Source organism: Typopeltis vanoorti, chromosome 22, assembly GCF_054136105.1.
Source record: "Typopeltis vanoorti isolate ZY-2024b chromosome 22, IOZ_Tvanoo_1.0, whole genome shotgun sequence".
NCBI classification, from domain to species: Eukaryota; Metazoa; Arthropoda; class Arachnida; order Uropygi; family Thelyphonidae; genus Typopeltis; species Typopeltis vanoorti.
The window spans coordinates 94057436-94074471 of record NC_143570.1 but is presented as its reverse complement, the minus strand read 5'-3'; the positions used below and the strand labels follow the sequence as shown (position 1 = coordinate 94074471).

At 37.9% G+C, this 17036-nt stretch overlaps 1 protein-coding gene across 1 annotated transcript in view; it reads right to left on the bottom strand.

Annotated features, from left to right (window-relative positions):
• Window positions 1-17036, bottom strand: part of LOC150094572 (integrin alpha-9-like) — a 337988-nt gene that overhangs the window by 59955 nt on the left and 260997 nt on the right. The window contains exon 11 of the mRNA XM_090411818.1: window positions 10382-10504. Within this exon, the coding sequence (XP_090267944.1) occupies window positions 10382-10504 (123 nt within the window). The remainder of the gene's footprint in view (window positions 1-10381; window positions 10505-17036) is intronic.

Here is a 17036-nt window from a genome sequence, read left to right as displayed (position 1 = left end):
TCATCTTTCATACTTCTCATCTCATTTCTGAGATATTACACCATCTCTTTCAGCTCATCTATCTTTCTCTGCAAGTTAGCCACTCTTACTCGCCATTCATCCTCCCTATCATGACCATCTCCGAGATGGAAGCCACAAAGACTAAGTTGAGAGTAAATGAAGAGATATCAAGGCTGGAGTGGTTGGCTTGTACAAAGGGAATGCAGTAGTTGGAAGAAAAGGGCATGAGAGAGGAAGGGAAAGAAGGCAGCGAGAAAATGGAAGAAACAGAGAAAGAGAGGAAACTGGGGAAAGACAAGGATGTGTGAGAGCAAGTGAAAGGGAAGCAGAAAGTTAGGAATGCAAGTGAGAAAAGTATAAATGAAGCTGTTTGGAGTGTTATGTATGGAGATTCAATGATTAGAGATATGCAGAGGAGTTATTGTCAGTAGGAATGATAGAGAGGGTTACAATGAAGTGATGTGAAAATGTAGAGGAGAATGATAGGGATGGTTGGCACAAAAGACATCAGAGGTCATTCGTATAATGGGATTTTGATTAACGAGAGATTTGAGACTGATGTTACGGACAGTGCAGCAGAAATGTGTCAACGAGTGCATTGAATTCATACCATATTGCAGAGTTGGGAAAGACCAGTGATAATGAATAAGGTGATAGAGCAAACGTGTAGGAAGAGAGTCTAAAATATGTGGATGGATGGAGTACGTTTCAGGATAAAAGGGAGCCGTATGCAGACAATTGAAAGAGTGTTGTTTCTGGACAAATGAGTGTGTTGAGGCCAGGAAATTAGAGTTACAGGAGTGGAACATAGCAGGGATGGTTTCATATAAAGATAGTGGTTTAAGAAATGAGACAGTTATACCAGTGATTCTTAAATGGTGGGCCGCGGTCCCCTAGGGGCTGCAGAAAATTTATAGAACATTTCTTGTTTTTAAAATTTTGAAATCTCTAAAATAATCATGTTTTGTTCCTTATTTTACTTTGTTTTAAATTTGTATCGTTTTGAATTAGTAATCTGAATTTTGCAGTAGTTTCTTTTGTAGTGTCATCACAAGTCGACTTTTCACTGCTGGCTACACTGCAAGTCATGACATCTGCCTACTGGACATGTGATAGAAGTGATTCTCTGAAGTTTTAAATAGTACTAGTACAAATGCATAGAACTGAACATTGTTAGGTGCTACTTCAGTGCAATTACTTTTTGAAACTTTCAGTGCTGTAATACTGATTTGTTATTTCTTAAAATTTACTCCCTTATAAAATGAGCAAACAAAGAACATTATTATTATTATTATTATTATTTGACACCTCCAGGGAGTTCAAAGACTCATCGAGGGAGGGCACCTGCTCTACAACTATGTCTCCACCGTTCAATCCACCAACTGACCACAACTACACCAATGTCATCTACTGCCGACCACCACCACTAGTATTTCCACAGACAATCACAAACATCCATGCCCACAGTGGGATTTGATCCCGCAGCCTTTTTGCTGGAGAGCAGATATGCTAACCACTCGGCAAGCCAGGTAGGCTGGCCGAGTGGTTAGAGTTTTAATTTTATTTGATTTCCTAAATATAAATACAATAAAGTTTCTACATAATATTTAAGTAAAGTTGATTTCTGTTTTCTGATTTTTTTGTCATTATAATCAGAAAGTAAAACCACTATTTTATAAAAATTTAATTATTATTGTCATGTTACTACAAACTAGGGGGCCGTGAAAATATTTTAGGATACTTAGTAGGCCGCGACTACTAAAAGGTTAAGAACCACTGGTGTATACTATATTGTAAGGACAGGTAGCGTATGTGGCAATAATAATGTCTGTATGGAAATGTGCTATTTTTTTTTTTTGTGTACAAATGTCATGAGCACTAGGAATAAAGAAAGTGAGTTTGTAGCACTGACTCACTCAGTCTCTCCAAAGTTTGTGGGCTTAAGATCAAACTTAACTGAGAGAAATTGAAAGGTACAGCAAATTTTGGCAGGATAGGGAAGGTAAATGCAGTGGTGGGGTATTACACATGAAAAGAGTGGGAAAAAGAGTTGTGCACCATATACTCTCAAATGGTTTTAAGAATATATGGCGCAAAATAGGAGTTCTGGATTTATTTAGTGGGATATTGTTATAGATCAGGAAATTTAGATGAATTAACTTTGCAAGTAATCATTATATGGGATTTCAACCATGGCAATATAAGCTGAACTAAGGAAACTGTATTTTTGAACTTCTTGAAGGACAAATGTCTTAGGAAGCACACTGAAAGGAACAGGGAAATCAAGAGTTTTGTATTTGGCCAAAGTTGTACTTGCTTCCAGTCAGTGATTGTGACCATGTAGTTCTGACTTAGAGAATGAACAGGAAAGTAGAAGTAACAAAGCAGAAGGAATTTATGTGGAATTACAAGGCAGATAACAATAGACTTAGAAACCACCTTGGAACAGTATACAATTGATGAAAGAATTTGAAGGGAGAGATCAGTATTATTATTATTAAACAAGACCTCATGGAGTCAAAGACTCATCTAGGAGGTCCTTTTATCTCACACACATCTCATCATACCGTGTCTTAAACACATTCAAACTCCTTGCAGGCACCACACTCTCAGGCAAGGCATTCCAATCACTCACAACTCTGCACGAAAAAAACCTCCCTCTCACTCCCTTACTCACACCCTCTTTATACAGTTTCCAGGAATGACCTCTGGTTCTCCCCTGATCTCCCACTATTTTCTATAGAACTTCTCTACCATTGATCCTATAACAACTGCTTACTAACTTATAGGTCTCTATCATATCTCCCCTCTTCCTTCTCTCCACAAGACTCTGCAAATTACATCTTTTCAATCTTTCCTCATACTCAACATTCCAGAGGTCAGAAACTACCTTAGTCAGTCACCTTTCGACCCTTTCCAACATCTCTTCATCCTTCAGAAAACCTGGTGACCAAATCTGGGCACAATAGTCCATGTGTGGCCTAATCAAAGCCTTATACAATGAAACAAGTATCTCCCTACTTCTACACGTCAGTGTCCTCCGCATCATTCCCAGAAGTCTTTGTGTTGTCTTCACAATTTTGGCAATGTGTCCCCTAAATTTTAGATCCTTATCCACTATCACCCCCAGATCTCTTATTTCCTCTACTTCCAACAATATATTCTCACCAATCATAAATTCTGCATCCCATCTTTGTTTTCCAAATTTTAAAACCTTACATTTTGCAACATTGAAATTGCATCCCCATTTGCTTGCCCAACCACTCAATTTATTCAAGTCTTCTTGCAAGGCCACAACATCTTCACTACTCTTTATGGTCCGTCCCAACTTTGCATCATCTGCAAACAACTGAATATCTCCATCCAAATCTTTGCGAATATCATTAATATACAAGTTAAATAGTAATGGCCCTAAAAACAGACCCCTGAGGCTCCACTAGTGACATTCCTTTTCCTGGATATCGCACCCCCATACACAACTTGGTGATACCTATCAGATAGCCAGCCTCCAATCCAATGCACTAATCTAATATCCAACCCCATCTGCTCTAGTTTGACTGTCAACTTATCATGAGGTACTCTATCAAAAGCTTTTGCGAAATCCAAGTATATTACTGTGTATCCTTCTCCTCTGTCCAAGGAAGCAGTCACTTTATTGTAATAAGTAAGTAGATTACTAAAACATGACCTCCCTTTAGCAAATCCATGCTGTCCATCAAAGATTATACCAATGTTGTCAACCCAACTCTGGATCCTAGTTCGCACAAGCTTCTCCAACAACTTAACCACAACACCTGTCACACAGATAGCCTATAGTTTGATGCTTGAGTTCGATCACCTCCTTTATGAAGTGACACAATCTTGCCGTCCTTCCACTCTTTAGGAACTTGACCAAGTGCAAGACTCGTATTAAAAAAATATGTCAAGGCAGTTGTCAACTCTCTAGCACACTCCTTCAGAATAGGCGGTGATATATTATCAAGTCCCACAGCCTTATTTACATCTAGTTTACTAAACTCCCCAAACATCTCTTGCTCACTTACAGTCAGTCTGTCCTCCCCATCATCAACTGCTCTGAATCTCTCCACGAAGTCACATTCACAAGATTGAAAGATCTTTATGAACTGCTCATTAAGTTTCTCCACCACACATTCTGCAACAGCTGTCTTTATACCATTTCCTCCAATCAATGTCATCCTTCCATAATCATTCTTTCTTTTGCTGGCTACATATCGAAAGAACTCCCTAGGATTCTTTTTGGCTTCATTAGCTAACTGCTGTTCATACCTCTCTTTAGCTACAGCTAAAGAGAGGTATGAACAGCATGAGGTCTACAAAGACCAGGCAAGGAGGGTGATTATTTTCACTTCTCTTATGCTGCCTCCACAATGCCCTTTTTTTCTGTATTGCATGCTTAATCTCTTTATTCATCCATCTCACACCTACCTTATTTAACCTTCTCATCCGTGGTATAAATTTAGACATTGCATCTACTAAATAGTTTTTGAAAATCCCCCAAGCTGCATTGATCTCTTTTCCAGCTAACTCCTCATTCCATGCTACGCCTGCAAGCTGTCTCCTGCGCTCTTCATAATCACTCCCCTTGTAGTTCCACATATACCCTTTTTTCACAGGGGTCCTTGCACTGCTGGCAACCACCCAGGTAATCACCTCATGGTCACTTTCACCAATTGGTGAATGATTTGACACCTCATTTATAATTACCTCCTCCGATGAGATGACCAAATCCAAGACACTTAATCCTCGCGTGCCCTCTATTACATACTGTCTGAAGTAGTTATCCCTCAAAAACTCAAGAAACTCATTTTCTTTATTTCCAGTCGCTTTCTCTTCATTCCAATCCATATTGCTATAATTAAAATCACCCATAATGATCACCCTTTTCTTATTTGCTTGGCTTATTTGACTATATATTTCACTATCACCACCATCCACATTACCAGGTCTATAACAATATCCCACCAAGTATTTGGTTCTATTCACCTCTATCTCACACCATACTGCCTCAAAACCACTGGCCTTATTTCCCTCTTGCATCTCTACCTTGTATGCACATAACTCTTTCTCTATCATCAATAGCACTCCCCCTCCCTTTTTATCCCTTCTATCCTCACGAAACACATCATACCTTTTCATCTCTATTCCTGTCAGGATGTCATCCTCATCTAACCATGTCTCACTTATTCCAACAATCTCTGGGTGCACAGACACAATTAGTGCAACCATTTCATCCGCCTTGTTTCTTATACTTCTAGCATTGGTATACAAACACAACAACTCATTTCTGGATCTACAGCTAGTTCCACTGATACCATTCACTCGATGTGATCTCTCCATGCTGGACTGGGGCCATTTCCCTTTCTGCCTCTTCATTTTAGAACCCTTTGCAATAACATCTGTTTCCTCTTGATCCCTGGTCATCCCATTACTTTCCTGCCTTCACATGCTCCCACCTCCTCTTGGAGCATCCACCTTTCTCACGCTGTGTACCCCTGTCCACCCTGAGCCTCCCCGTTTCCCTGCTCCTCTTGCACATTTCTCTCATTTCTATACTCATACCACTCACTTCCCCATTCGTTTCCACTTCTTCAATCTCTCCTGTCTTACTCTCCTGCTCTTCCACATCACTCCCCTCTCAATCTGATTCATTCTCTCTATTCACTTCTCTACCTTCCAGCAGCAGTCTCTCCAAGCGACTCGCACCATAACCACTCAAATACAGTCCATCGGTCCCATACAGCTCACTTCGTCCCTCAAACTCATTCCACACATTAACAAACTGTACTCCCATCTCCTCACACATTTCAGCCAAATATCATTCATAATCCTTGCTCTCCGCCTCATTTTACCACAATCGCACCTAGGTAACACACTGACCACCCTTCCTGTCACACTATTCTCTTTTATCTTTCCAAGCAGTCTCCTGACATTCATTTTGACATGCTCTTTGTTCTCTCACAAATTATTTGTACCAATTAATACAATTAACTCTTTTGCTCGCTCCCGCCTGATATTCAATGCCTCAATCACTGTACTCATTTTACCGCCTGGAAAACATACCTTGTGCATTTTATCCTCTAGCACACCTTCAATAATGGAGTCGCCATACAACGCCACTCGCTTATCTTTCGTTAACTCTTTCATGCCATCATGATTTATTTTAATAGTTTTGACCTGAATTCTCTTAATTTCATTCCGCATCCATTTCATTTCTTGCCTCATCCAATCCAATTCACATTCCGAACCTCGCGACACATTCTCTCTATCATTAAATCTTTCTAATTTTCTAACTCTCAACCCTCTCTTCTGACTTTCCCTCTGATTCATCCTTCTTTGTTTCCGTACTTTTGGTCCATATATAGGAGATAAGAAAAAATTGAGAAATGAGAAAGAAAGATATTAAACAGGAATTGCAGATGAAAAAGAGAGAGGTGAACAGTTGCATGAGGCATATAAGGCTCATGCTAGGAAAGTGACTAGTAGTGTAAGAAGAGAAAAATTAGACTAGCACTGAACCCAAGGAGAATTCCTATAATAAAAAAAAAATCAGCTAACACCTTTTTATTCCTGTATAGGGAATAGGCGAGGCCGTTTTAGCCCTATCTAATTTTGGAGACTGAGTGGGCAGTTTAATCTCCACTGGTAGCCAATCAGATATAGCTAGCCCAAGGCTATCACTAATTAAGTAGTATGCAGTGAAGAAGGTGGCTAGTAAGTGCCGCCATCTCGTGGTCCCTAACACAATATTTTAATGTCTGAAATTGTATGGGGTTCTATGGTCGATTTTCTTGAGTTTACAGGAGAAAAAACCCATTTGTCCATGCCAGAGATCAACTAACTCGGGAATCAGTCAAAGAAAAGCTTAGTAAAAGTTCTTCTAGTCAGCGACTAGACTTCAACTAAGTCTACCTTCGGGCAGTTTAGCGCTGAGGAGTGCAAACACCACTTCCACTGAGCTACATGGGCTCTTAAAAAGTGCCTCAAAAATATATGAGTTTTTCTTTTCTCTTGCTATGTGGCAAATAGGAGGGAAAATGATTGTGGATCACCTTGCTGGATGGAATGGGACTCAAGTCATTAATACACATGGCATATTTGAAATATATTCAATGATCACCTTAGTAGAGAATTCCATCCTGTTTAGCAAGCCTTATTCCTAGAAGGAGTTGTGAAGTGAATGAAGAGGATGAGTACACTAAATGTCAATAAGGCATGGGGACTAGATGGAATTTCACCATTTGTTTTAAGGGAATGTGCTCTGAAACTGACATGCAGTTAACTTGGCTGTTTATTTAATGAAAGTGTTGAGATAGGAAAGGTTCCTAGAGAGTGGAATGAGGGTAAGATAGTAGAATGGAGGCATCAAAATATAGGCCAGCTTGTAAAACTTCTGATTTTGTAGAAATGGATAAGAACTTATATACCAAATTGGACTGGAAAGGACAATATTATTTATGCAGGCCAGCAAGGATTTGTTAAAGGGTGTGCTTGTTTTAGTACTATGTAGTTACTTTATATAATAGAGTAGCAAGAGCAGTTTTTTTTTTTTTTTTGCAAAGGCATTTGACAGGAAGCAACATGACAATTTGGTTTTTAAGTTGCAACATATAGGTTTGTTGGATATCAGGTTAGTGGATTAGATTCATAACAGGTTTTCTGTTCGACATCAGAGAGTTGTATATGGGGAGCAGTATCACGGAATAGGAAAAAGTGTCTAATTATTGGTCAGTTTGTGTGTCATTAGTAGTTGTTAAGGTCTTGGAGAAATTAGTGAGGGATCATATACAGCGTTAGAATCAAAATGGATTTGTCAAGGGGCACTCTGTATATAAATACTGTAATATAAATATACCATTCTAGTAACAAAAATTAATATGTGAAATTATATGTTCCAAGCAATGGATCTTGGGGTGATTGTGAATAGAAATTTGAAGTTCAGAGGACATATTGCAAAGGTTGTAAAGACATCTCAGAGAATTTCTACAATATTGAGGAAGACATTGTCTACAATAGATAAAATAGTGATGGTCCCATTGTATAAAGTTTTGATCGGACACAGGATTGGCTGTCTGATAGGTATCAGAGAGTTGTGTATGGTGGTGCAGTTTCAAGGAGACAGAGGGTTACAAGTGGGGTCCCACAGGGCTCAGTACTAGGACCTATATTGTTTAACCTTCCTATCAATGACATTGCCAGTGGATTGCAAGGGGATATTCAGTTGTTTGTGGATGATGCGAAGCTGGGAAGGATTATTAGTAATAGTGCAGATGTGGTAGCCCTACAAGAGGATTTGAATAAGCTAGATAGATGGGCAAATGAATGGGGATGTCAGTTTAATGCAGCAAAATGTAAGAGCTTGAGGTTTGGGAAACATCGATGAGATGCTACATACTCTATGGGAGGAGTTATACTGGAGGAAGTAGGGGAGACAAGAGATCTGGGGTTGATGATTGATAGAAACCTGAAGTTTAGGGGACATATTGCAAAGGTGGTGAAGGTAACACAGAGGATTGCTGCAATTATGAGAAGGACACTGACCTGCAGAGATAAGAGGGTTATGATTCTGTTGTATAAGTCTCTGATCAGACCACACTTGGACTATTGTTCACAGATTTGGTCCCCAGGATTTGAAGGGGATAAATTAACTGTGGAAAGGATACAAAGACGGATTACAAAGATGGTTTCAGGACTGTACAAGGATAGCTATGAGGATCGGCTGAGGGAATGTGGACTGCAGAGTTTGGTGGATAGAAGGAGAGGTGATATGATTGAGACTTTTAAACTGTTGAGAGGTGGTTACAGGGTTAACACTGGGGAGTTCTTTCGCTTGGTTGAACAGCGGGAAGGAGTGATGACAAGAGGCCATCCCTGGAAGTTACGAAAGGAAACTGTGAGCAAGAGGGTGTGAGGAGTGGTTTCTTTGCGTGGAGGGTGGTTGAGCTGTGGAATGCATTGCCTGATGGAGAGGTGAGGGCGAGAATGGTCAATGAGTTTAAGGAGTGGTATGATAGACTTTGTGTTTCTTGGGGGGGGGGGGGAACCTCCCCTCAATGAGTCTTGACAGACTTTTTGTTCTTAGGAAGGACCTCCCACGATGAGTCTTTTGACTCCATGGAGGCCTGAATAATAATAAAATAATAATTTCTCTGGTCAGATCTGGTTACTGGGATTTGAAGGGAATCAAGTAATGCTGGATAAGGATAACAAAAATGATATCAGGACTACAATCTTGATTATGAGGAAAGACTGAGAGCATGAAGACTTCAGGATTTGATTGATAGGTGACAAGGGTGGGGGGGATATGATCAAAACATTAAAGCTGTTGAAAGGTTATTATTGTATTAACGCTGAGGAGAATTTTCATATATTAGAAGCATGGGATGCATTGCCTGAGAGGATGGTGAAAGTGTGGACAGTGGGTGAGTTCAAGAAATGGTACAATAGACTGTGCTGTCTAGCAGTGACTTTACACAATGAGTGGTTGACCCACAGAAGTGTGAGAAAGTAGTAATAATAGTAAATTATTGGTAAGTATCTGATAACATTCATTTTCATTGTTATGGGCTGCATAAAATCTAGCAGTTATTTTAAAAGAATCTCATATTTTGGCTCGTCTCAGTAATATTGATTTTTTAAATTTATATTATTTCTTTGTCTTGATAGCTTCACTCTTTTCTAATTCTTCCATATCTACTTCTTTTCTGTTGATTATTCTTTTTATGTTGATGGTGCCTATCTAGAATTGTGGTGTTGTTGATTTTGGATTTGTTTTATTGGCTGACTTCTCACTGTTCATCCTACTTCTGTGGTAAAAACAGCATGTATAACTGGGTGATGTCTCAGCAGCATGGCATTGCATCTTGTTGTACCATCACTGTCTTTTGGTTTAAGCCAATACAGAATGCAATTAGGGTTAAATCTCCAAATTGCCACTCATCCTCATTCACTCCAGGTAGACATAACAAGGTGACCATGAAGAAGTGACAATAGATATTAGGTGAGAAGTCCTGACAGTTCTCCTCATTCCTTAGATAGTTATATGGGATCTCCTTCCTGTTATTTAGGTGACCCTTAAGTAACTCAATAATCCCTGTTTTTAATTAATTATTTATTTATATTTTTAGAAACTGCTTCACTATAACTGTATATGAGAAGGTGCAGAATAACTGATAATTTGATAATAGTAGTGATTTTTATATTTGAAGGAAAGTGTGTTTTCATGATTTCTCCTTCATTAGAAGCATATATTGTCTTTTAAATGTAAGGCACACCTGGCATCAATCGTTCTATTACACTGGTATTAGAGAATAAATCAAAATAATTGAAACATATACATTATAAATAGAAAAATAATACTTACAAGACCTAGATTTAAAACACTGATATTAACGGAAACCATCACTTTTATGGCAGCTACTTTCTGATTGTCCAAGAATGGGCCAGCCATGCAGTGTATCATTTTACACTTGCTTGAAGTACAATTCTGTTAATAATAATTTTTTTTTTAACAAAAAAGCTTTTCTGTGAAAACTTTGGAAACAGAAAGAAATCATGACCTAAGTTACTTTTTAATAGTAGATCATGTACAATGTGAATCCCACCCATAAAATGCTTTAAACTTATGACACATTACTAACGTGGGTTGACTAAGTGTTAAATAATCAAGAACCTCTGATCTAGAAACCAAACAAGGAACTTTTCAAGTCACTTAAGGCCTCTAATAAGCAAGGTGGTGGTCTCACAGTGTGCAACAAATGTGTTCTATTTAAAATGCCATGAAATTCTAATTTAGAGGTATAAAACTTTGTGACAAATTGCAATAATTTATGGTACCTGTTTTTGGCATTTCTGCATACCATTTAAACAAACAGAAACTTGGTTACAAATAGCATATTAATGAGAAAAGTAAATCACTAAATTTTTTATAAAACATTTCAAATTTTATCTTTAATATCTTGTTTTATCTCCTTCATTATACAGGAATATAATATTCACTAATCTTGATAAAGGTGAAGGAATGCAACTTTTTGTTTGTTGAATTATATTCAACTGTATAATTTTATTGATAATAAACAATATTTTTTCATGAAACAAAACAAGAAGAATATATTTTATTTTTAAGTAATTTTGAATTATACCAAACCATATAATTTTATCGATAATAAACAATATTTTTAATGTTTAATTTTTTTTTAAAATTTTTACCATAATTTTGATATTTTATCCAAACACGTATACACTGTACTTACAGTGTGTACGTACCTTTCGAAAGTTGCAGCACCCCCATGATTATTTCAAGCCACGGGCCACCACTGGTCACCTCATTCCCACATATTTTCCTATCAACAAAATAATTTCTCATCTAATACCATCTACAAAAGACAAACTGCCACCTCTATCATTAGCTAGTGTTTACCAGATTCTTTGTGAATATCATTTGATATACTTTGGGCAGACAGGCCATTCTGTGGAAAAAATAATTAATGAACATCAATATTACATTGAATATGTGAAGCCTCAAAAGTCTGATCTGGCACAACATAGTATTGGCACTAAACATGTTATCCAGTGGGATGAAGCTTGTATTCTCCATAGAAGCAGTTTTAAATATGAATGCCTATTCAAAGAAAGTTGCAAAGTCCTTTTACTGCCCCAAAAAAAAAAAAAAAATTGGGAAAATTTATTAATATATTAATTTCTATCACACAGCAACCATTTTTAATTGATAAACCAATTGTTGTATGCACCTTGTATTATATCTGTACTTTCATTTCGTTAAAGTTAATCACTGTGGTTATCATGTAATTTGTTATTCATATTTTACAACATTGAATTGATAACCACTGTTCTTTGCCTACAATGCCAATTTATTTAAATCATCTTGTAAGATATCTATATCACCTTTATCAACTATTGCCTCCCTAGTACCTATACAGTACCTTTATAAAAAGCATAATACATAAACAGAGCAACAAGAAAGTGATTGAAGGGGGATTGTAAGAGTGGGTCAGTCAGGCAGACTACCCTATTCAGTCTACAAGAATTCTTAAAGAAATTGGAAGGGCACCACAACAAATGTGACAAAATATTCTCTAAGGTTGGCTAGATTTATAGTGTTATGAGTTGAGAAGGAGAGTCATGTTTTGAATGAAAAAGAATACCAACATTTTTTAAGGATTGATTATGCTATGGTTATAAAATGTTTACACCAGGTTAAGTTGAAGGTGAAAGTCGGTGCAAGAAAGGAAATCTGATTTCTAATAGAAATCAAGTAAAAGTAAGAGAGGATGAAATAGGATTTTTCATCCAGGTAATAAGATAGGACTGTGTTTTGAAAGCATGGAAATTCAGTAAATTGTCTTCACCTCATTTGAGAATGGTGAGATTAGTGTTTAAGACAATAATTATGGAAGATCTTGAAGGGTGAATCATTTGAGTACTACAAGGTTGATCAAATGAAGAGAGGAGGGAGGGGAGAGAGAGAGAGTTGTTATCAGCACAACTATGAATAGGATATGAAGTTAGAGAGAGAGAGCGAGAGAGAAGATGGCTGATGTATAAGAGGAATAGCATAGATGAGAGTATAGAATCCCAGCACTGAAGAAAAAAAAATCTGATGACAGGAATCTATCCACCATAACATAATAAATGACCAAAGAGAGGAAGCTGACAATCATTTACAAAGGACAGGAGGGAGACCATAATAAGGTAGCATGCTGGGTAGGCCTTGCTGCCAGACATCATCAAATGCCTTGGAAATATCAAGAACAACCACATGACTTTCTCCAAATCTTTCCAGACTTTGAACACAGACTTCTCCAAGTATGCATTCAAAGGACGTGAGGTGAACAAGGTGGTCTGCTCTAGAATAAGAATGGCAGAATCCACAATGGCTATCACTAATTAACTGATGTTATCAAAGGTAGTGAAGAAGCTCATGAAGGTCATTGTCAGTGATCCTCTCCATCACTTTTGAGAGTATTGAGAAAATAGTTTTATGATTGACTTTTGTCTCCCTTTTTAGAATAAAAAACTGGATAAAGGCTTGCTACTGTGATGGTGGGTAGATGCCAAATGATTATGACAGCTTCTATAGATGAATTATGTAGCATAAATTGTGAGAACGACTGGAGAGATATAGTTCGCCCACAGTTTGTAAGTCCCTGGTTGGCGTCTTGCCAAGAATAGTCGATTCATGCTGAAGGGGAGAAAGAAATGAAGGACGTACAATTGGTTGCCAACACGCAAAATCACGTGCTTTATAGGTAAATTTTTCCAACTGTTATACAAGCAACATAGTTAACTACAATAATCATAAAAGAGAAGTTAATTTTCCGACCTGTAATAATAAACAACTCATCCCACAATACGGAATGATTACCCTATTATCGGAATGGATTCTCCTTTTTCTGACATGCGCAGAGGTGTCGAGGGATTTCTAATCGGTGGGCGAACTATACCATCTCTTTACCGTACCTTGTGTTGAGTTTCACTCAATGTATCCATTATGACAGCTGCCAAAGCAGTGTCCACTAATATGTGATCACCCGGTCAGCCACCATTTCAAGAATATATTATATTATTATTATTATTTGTCACCTCCAGGGAGTCCAAAGACTCATCGAGGGAGGGCATACACTCTACAACTCTGCTTCCACTACTCACAATCCACCAACAGACTGCAACTACACCAATGCCATCTATTTCCGATCACCACCACTAGTATTCCACAGACAATCAAACATCCATCCCCACAGCGGGATTTGAACCCGCAGCTTCTTGACTGGAGAGCAGACACGCTAACCACTCGGCCAGCCAGGCTGGCCGAGTGGTTAGCATGTTATATATATAGCTATGTTATATATATAGCATAGCAGATCACTGGGTGACACAAGTGTTATGATCTCTGGGTTTAAAAGCAGATGAATTATAGAGTTCAAAATACTGACATACAGATTACAAAAATCATGTCTAAGGGTGAAGAAAACAGGAAACAAGATATAGGTGTCAATGGATTTGACCTTAGAGAAAGTGTGGAAGAGGAAGATGTTTTGAGGAATAGCCTTAACAGCATGAGAGAATGTCAGACAAATACAACATGTGCAGAGAAAAGAAATAGAAGTGTTGATAAAGGAAATGGAAGGCACGAAGAATAAATTGAGAAAGGTGTCTGTAAGTGGTACTAAAACAGAAAGAATAGGTATGAGAAAAAAAGCATGATAATATAAAAGCAAATGATAGAAGAAGGTGAGAAAAGGAAGGTAATGAGAGTAAGTCAAAACATCATAGGTTCAAGAGGCAGAGATTAGAGTAAGAAGAGAAAGAGAGAGGGAGAGTGTGGAAGAATACAGAGTTAGGGATGTCAGAGAGAGAATAAAATGGAGTTGAGAGGGAGTGTGATGTAAGTAAATTCAATGATTAGGAGTGTGTAGAGCAGTGCTTGCCTGAAGGTATGGCAGAGTGTATGGCAGTGGCAATAAAGTAGGTTGAAAATATTGATGAGATCATAGTACTAGCTAGTATGAAAGACTCAACAAGTACCGTAAATGGAGCAGTGAAATATTTGAAGTAGATGTTAGGGATTATACAGGAGAACAGTGCAAGATGGAAGACATTCATAGTGAAGAATTTATGGAGACACAATACAGGTGTTAGAATAATTACTTTACTTAATATTAATAAAGTAACATTTGATGTTTCGACCACTGTATTGAGGTCATCATCAGGAAAACGTGTACAGAATACAAGCTACATGGCACTGCACTATGCACGAGTAAAATGAATCTAAATATTTGTTAATCATTTACCCTATCCTGACCTCTGGTGGAAAAAAAAAAACAGAACTACATTAAACAATTTCTAAAATCCTCTTGTATTAAGATTCTTCTGTTTGGGGTTGTTCTGGATGCTATATGAGTTGAAGATGGATTCTCAAAATTCTTGGAATAATTAATCCACCATTTTTGTTCAGACCTGGATGATGTTTCAGCATTTCACAAGCTTCTTTGAATTTTCTTTCAAACCAGGTTTTGGTGTGGTGTATCAACTTTGTGCCTTTCCAGTCAATTCTGTGACATGTTTGGAGTTCATGGTCTGATAGGCCTTGTTTTACCACAGTGGAGGTATTTAATGTGGCATTTGTGTTCATCTTTTATAAATGGGATGGTGCATCCTGTTTCACCTATGTAAGGTCTGTACAGGTACACTGAATTTTCTAAACCCCTGGCCACCAGGGGTTTACAAAATTTTGGTTGCTCCACATCGGTTATAACTGAAGTGGAGTGAGCAAAAACAACTTCCTCAGTTCGAACTCTGTGCAGGTAGACTGCCATAATTTAATTTCAGGTTTAATTTAGTAGAGCTTATTATTCATCTCTCTCTCTCTCTATTCGTTTTTCAAACCTCTACTATTCAGATGGTAGATGTTTGAGAAACAAACTGACCTAACTATAATATCTGCAGCCTTGTGTCCCTTAGTTCTAACATGGCTTGGAATCTGACAGAAGTGTATATTGAAGTAGGGAATCCTTAGACTCAAACGAGGGAGGCCCTAAACATCAAGTTACGAACTATCCAACATTTGCACAGTATCTATCATACTTTGCTTTGAACTCATTCATAGTCATGGAACCCACAACAGACTGGCAACCTATTTCGCTCATTCACCACTTTTCAAGCAAAAAACGTAGTTCTACCACCCTTACTAACTACACTCTTACTCAGTTTCCATGGATGGTCCTAGTTCTCCCACCACCACACTTGTTCTGAATAATTTCCTCTGAATTAATCTTGTAAAAACGCCTCAGTAATTTGTATATCTCAATCATATCACCCATTTTCTGCCTATCAACCAGTTTCTATAATCCACAAATCTTCAACCAGTTCTTGTAAGGTTCATTCCATAGACCTGCTACCATCTTGGTCACTATCCAAATTATCCTGCAAAATTTTGACATAATCTGTATTAACTATGTTGGTCGATTGGTAGAGCCTCTGCTACTAATTGCTCGCAAAAAGTTAAGCAAGTTTGAGCCGGTTAGTAGTTAGAAGGGATAAATTATTCGATGGTGTTGGCACACTCTCCCTCAATGAGTCTTTAGACTCCCTGGAGGTGTCACATAATAACACATAATAATAACTGAAAGAGGTATGTTTCTGTAGCTCTAGACCTGTTATTGCCTGAAAAGCACTTTGAGAGTCTGAATATATATTGTGCAACTTTGGTAGCAATGCAATGCGATGTATTTTATTTTATTTTATTTTTAAATCCAACACAGGAGAGGTGCAAGGACCTATAACGCATCAGTGACTAGTGTGAGGTAAAGTGCAAGCTCTATCAGATACAGCTCAGCTGCAAAATTTTTACTCTAGTGGGACTTGTTAAGATATAATGTTCTCTATGATGAAAGAAAATCCTATCAGGTCCTCCAATTTTGAACCATCTGTGTAGAGAGGCACAAAATCTGAGCATGCAGATCTATGAGCTTGGAAGAGCTTCTGATAGACAACAGAAGGGGTGGAAAATTTTAAATTTTGGTAGCCTGACAAACGAAAAGCTAATGCTGCTATGTATGATTAAGACAGCGGAAGTATGTTTGGCAGAATCTGAGCTATATTATTATTATTATTCAGGCCTCCATGGAGTCAAAAGACTCATCGAGGGAGGTCCTTCCTAAGACATAAAGTCTGTCAAGACTCATCGAGGGTATATTTGTCCACTACAATCTCTACAACTTGTAGGAGAGCTTTCATCCACAAACCAAAGGATTTTATGGCAGTGTTGAGTGTTGGAAAGTTTCTTCCATTGGAATGAAAAACAGTTGGTTACATGAGGTAGCTTTACAGGAATTTTATTTTTCTTGCATATAACAGATAACCTGTTGATGTTGAAGCAACAAAGGTGGTTCATTATTCTTGATGTACAGACTATGAATAAGTGACATGAAATGATCCAATTGCAGTTGTGATGAATAATGACTAGCCATCATGGTATCCTCTCCCTGACAGAAGTATAT